The sequence below is a fragment of the Galeopterus variegatus genome, unplaced genomic scaffold, assembly GCF_000696425.1.
Source record: "Galeopterus variegatus unplaced genomic scaffold, G_variegatus-3.0.2 Scaffold179, whole genome shotgun sequence".
Lineage (NCBI taxonomy): Eukaryota > Metazoa > Chordata > Mammalia > Dermoptera > Cynocephalidae > Galeopterus > Galeopterus variegatus.
Window position 1 is genome coordinate 240575 of NW_007726290.1, and position 5290 is coordinate 245864.

The 5290-nt window shown below is 33.2% G+C and overlaps 1 protein-coding gene across 1 annotated transcript in view; it reads left to right on the top strand.

Moving 5' to 3' along the window:
• The window catches only part of THOC7 (THO complex 7 homolog (Drosophila)), a 21118-nt gene extending 16068 nt beyond the window's left edge, over positions 1–5050 (top strand). Inside the window, exons 5-8 of the mRNA XM_008563994.1 lie at positions 824–881; positions 1889–1955; positions 2043–2112; positions 2807–5050. Coding sequence (XP_008562216.1) covers positions 824–881; positions 1889–1955; positions 2043–2112; positions 2807–2874 — 263 coding nt within the window. The 3' untranslated portion in view covers positions 2875–5050. The remainder of the gene's footprint in view (positions 1–823; positions 882–1888; positions 1956–2042; positions 2113–2806) is intronic.
• Positions 5051–5290: the final 240 nt, after the last annotated feature.

Genomic DNA, 5290 nt, shown 5'->3' on the forward strand with positions numbered 1-5290 from the left:
TGGTTAATAAGGCTTTTAAGGGCTGGCCCGGTGGCGCACTCGGTAGAGTGCAGTGCTTGGGAGTGCGGCGGCGCTCCCGCCGAGGGTTCGGATCCCATATAGAGACCAGTCTGCTCACTGGTTGAGCGCGGTGCGGGCGCGACACCGAGGGTTGCGATCCCGTTGTCGGTCGCAGTACGGGCGCGACACTGAGGGTTGCGATCCCGTTACTGGTCACGAAAAAAGACAAAAAGGAAAAAAATAAATAAATAAGGCTTTTAAGTGAATACTGCCATTCATCATTTCATAAAAAAGGTTAACAGGAGTTACATGAGTTATCTTGGAGGTCGCAGTGGAACAGCAACAAGGACCTGAATTTTAAATCATTTCTATGTTTCTGAAGTCATTACCATTAGAATGAGTGAGAAGTATAATTTACTGTTGACTAAGATGTGAAATTAATGGTAGGACATAACTCACTGATTTTTTAATCTTTTTGCTGGGCAAATAGTGAATAAGATTCTTTCAGAATCAGTCCACCTGATGATCAATAGTGACTATGTTCTCTTTTGCTTATGCTGAACTCTGATAGTCTGTCCAGGACATGTAAATAGAAAAACAAAAGTGAGAGCTAAAATCCATATTTGGAACATTTGTGATGTCATATAGCATTACAGTTATGGTTAAATCAAGTACAACTAGCAGTACTCTTTCCATCCTTCAATGTTTTAATTTCCTTATATACTAAGAAAATGATTAAGAGAGATTTGTGATATTACACATTTTGTTTTGATAATCCAGGTTCAAAAAACCTTAGTTTGGTACATATTTTTGTGTCTTTTAGAATATGATGCTTTGGCAAAAGTGATCCAGCATCATCCAGACAGGCATGAAACATTAAAGTAAGTATAGAGCTTTACTGTGAAAGGAACTAACCTTTATATGTGTATGTTCAAGTACTAGTTTATGCATTTCATTTTTATAGAAATACATAATATTTTTCAAAAGGCAGGGTCATATCTTAAATATTATGCAAGGGTACTTCAAAAAGTTTGAGGGAAAATGAAGTTAAAAGATAATACGAATCTTCCCATGAACTTTTTGAAGACCCAACGTGTATTCTAATATTGCTTGATTAGATATTTTTTCCTTCCTCCAGCCTTACTTTGTCTTATATTGCCTGTAGGCCTAAAATAAATGCATGCAATATATATCATAGGAAAATGGATGAATAGAATATGATCTATTCATATAGTAGAATACTAAATAGCTGTTAAAAATAATATGCTAGCTATACACATTTAAAACACAGATCTCAAAACATAATCAGTGAAAAATAAATAAAAGACATATAATGAATTTAAAATTATTCCTGTTTCTGAAATATTCATACATATGGAATAATAACCATTTATAAAAGTTAGAACCCCCCTCCCAAATATCATATACTAATGCTGTAGATTATTCAGAGATGTAAATATATGCATAGTAAAAGGATTGGAATGATTTAATGGCTGCCTGAGTGATAGGTAGAGAACTAAAACAGGGCCTCAGAGGATGGGGGTGGGGCTGGTGGTTAGGTTCAAAAGGTATTTCAAGTTAATTGGCAATGTTTTGTTTCTTTTACTTTTGTATCATGGGGTTTTGTTATTCTATTATATGTGTTTTTCTGTACTTTAAAAAATTTATATAAGATGTAATTTTAATGAAAATAAGTGCATATTTAGGTGTTAAGAAAAAATCATCCGTAGCTTTAAAAATCTCACCATAATATGGAGTGTTATAACTCCTTATCCTTTTTTATTTTTAAAACATATTTAGTAACTAAAAAGTTAGATATTAATTATAAATTCTGTTCTCCTAATTAACAAAATATAACACTGGGTTTTTTTTTTTTTTTTTTTTTAAGAGAACTAGAGGCTCTGGGAAAAGAATTAGAGCATCTTTCACATATTAAAGAAAGCGTTGAAGATAAGGTATTTGTATATATGTATATTAGCCTTTGTGAGATATACATATGTTTATAGATCAATTTGTATAAATTTTGTTTCTTGTTAACACAGCTGGAATTGAGACGGAAACAGTTTCATGTTCTTCTTAGTACCATCCATGAACTTCAGCAAACATTGGAAAGTAAGTAAAAGGAATGTTTGTGAAGATTTTTAAGTGGTTCAGGGGCATGCCTTTTGGATAAACATCTTGGAAAGAGAGTATACCTTCCATTTCTGAACAGGGGTATAGCTGGGTGACATTAGAAGGCACTTGTTTGGTTTGAATATATGCAGAAAAGTCTTGATTTGTAGTAATATTTGATTTAAATATATACCCAGTGTTTTAAGTTAAGAAAAAAAAATCAAGGATTTTAGATTTGAGATTTTTTTATAGTTTATTGTTTATCACTATAAAGAAACAATTCAGGACCTAGGCAGTCAATGACAAGTAGTCAGTGCCTAAGAACATTTGCATACCCAGTGAATGGTGGGTGCTTTGGGGAACTGGTGCTTTTGTATTGATTATAGCCAATTGGAAATTTCTGTACTACCTGATCTTCTGATTGTTCAAGAACAGCCTAAGAAACAGATTTTTTTTTCAGCGATATCTACCACACAAAATTTAAATTTTGATTTAAATAATAAACAACAACAACCAAAAATAGCACTTTTAAAACCAAACACTTATGAAGGCCAGTTGCCATCATAGGCTTCCATTTTGCCATCTTTGTTTTAAATATATTGGCTAATAAAGAATAAAAATGTTTTCATATATTCATGAAACGTAAAATTTAGGAAAACTTTACTAAAATTTTATGTTTCTTTCTCAATTACAGATGACGAGAAGCTCTCGGAGGTAGAAGAAGCTCAAGAAATAATCATGGAAGCAGATCCTAAGCCATAGATAGGCTAATTACTCACCATTCCCAAGAATATTGAAATAGCTACATGAGCTTAGTATGTTTACAATTTGTTGCACTCTTGAGATATTTAAAGTTTGGCAGTGAACTACTTTGCTTCAAATATTAATGCACATTTCATTATGTTTCTTCACACAAAGAAAAATGACCAGTATAGATTTGTATTCATTGACATCTATTTTTTATTCTTAAAAGGTAGGAAGCAACATCCAAAATTGTTTAATAAGATGTTTTCAAGCTGGCTATGTTTGTGCTCATTAGTATTCTAGGTAGTTTTTAATTGATAGCTTTGATTGACTTACAAAATATGTTGAATGTTGTGAGAAGGTATTTCTAGGATATACATGAGAAGATGAGACAATTTCTGGAAATTGTTACCACTTTTGAAAATGGAGTCCATGAATAGGCTTCAGGAAGGCCATGTACCTTTAAAATTATGTGCAAAATGTTTGTGCTGTATTCTTGTGAGGAGAGGTTCCATGATATTAAGAATGATTGGTATAAGACCTAATTACAACATGCAAAGTAAATCAATATGCATTGCTTTCTGTATCTCTCTCCTTAATACTTGAATGTGGTTGCTAAATGTTTTGTTGATATGTTCTCTCTCTACTATTTTGTTCTTTAGGAGTTGTTTTCAATAGAAAAAAATATTGATAAAGTGAAGAGTCATTTGAGGTAAATAGTTTGTTAAAATTGTCTTGGATAAAGGATTTCATAGTCTTTTTAAAAATTAAGCTAGGCAGAATCACTTGTAATTTTCTTAAGTATTGAATTACATGTACAATACTCATTCGGTTTCATCTTTTTCCATTTATTTTAGTTAAGAAACATGACACTTTGCGTGATTCATACCTTAATGTTACATTTTTGTAATTTTAATAAGAATTTTCATCTTTAAAAATGAAGGCTTAAAATTAGCTCAGTAGTAGTCATATTAAAAGTGTCATAATACCTTTAAGTGCTTCCTCTAATTTCATCTGGCAAATCATAGCAGAAATTTTTTTTGTGGAATTGCTATGCCTTGACAAATGTTTCTATTTTCCATTATTAGTAAGAATTATGAAGCAAAAATTTGCTCATATTGACTGAGAACTAAAAATCAATTTTTTGTAAAGGTTTTTTTTTTTAAAGGACTGTTGGGCACAATATTCTTTAATAATGCCCCCCCCAATTGATTAATTTATTAGAGAGATTTATTTAGGATTATGTACCAAAAGATAAGAATCCCTACAAAGATAACTTTTATACAGTCAGGAACAAAATCAGAAACAGCAGCAGGTGCACGGGAAACACACATTTTTCAATTTATATTTCCTCGTGGTTCTCTTGGATATCCTCTGGAACTGCTTAGAAGACTGAAGAATTTCGTCCCCTAGACACTCACACTGTTGAAGCTCAGCGTGTTTTTGGGCCAATAGCTTCATATATTTATCAGTGTTTCTATGAGGTCATCCACGTATAACAGATAGATTCAAAGAAATGAAGTCAAAAGAAAAAGCCTTGAGAAAGCCTTGTCAAAACTAAAGAGATAGTTGCTTTTCCTGAGAGATGAGTTTAGGAATTGGTGGATGCTTTGCAAGTCTCAAAGGTTTATTTTAATTCAAGTCATAGCAAACAGCTTGAAAACATACATTTTCCACCCAGTGGTAGTGATGATCTCATTTCTTCTCAAAAGAAGCCTATGTGTATGCCTTGATTTTAATTTTATTCACTTAATATTTATTAGGCACATAGCATCATCCTAGGTGCCCTCAGCAGTCCTTCAGTCACTCTCAGAATGCCCCCCACTAACATTATTTCTTAATGCTAATCATTAATTTCATCCTAGATCCATGCTGTCTAGCAGGACTGTGCATTCAGTAAGCCTGGTCCTCTTGATGCTTCTGAGACACAAAAGTAAAAGCCTTTGTCTACTACCTGCATTTGAAGTTTTCCTACTGTCAAATCTGATTTTTGGAGGATGGTTTCCATGCCATGTTTCTTTTTTATAAGTGCTGGAAAGTGTGGTCTTTTTTTTTTTTGATGAATATGGAACCTATTGTAAAAATGCAAAAAGATGAGATTAGGAAGTACCAACATTATTTCTGTGATGGCACTTAAATAAGAATTTCATCTTTAGGACATTCTCTAATAAACTGAACATTTGCTGTATAACAACATCCGGTTGGAGACCGTATTCATATTATTCTCCACGCCCCATGTATCTCCTTTGTGCCCAGAGCTCTCTTTGAAGAGATCTGGAGGGTGCAGAGAAATGAGATTGTCTGGCTCTGAAAGAATATACAGCATCAGAAAAAAAAAGCAGGTCATTTGTTAAGTGGAAGAAGAAGAAATTGTCTCTGCAGCTGCTGAGCACAGTAAGTGTGTGGGGATCAGTGCCCCAGAAGCTCATTATCA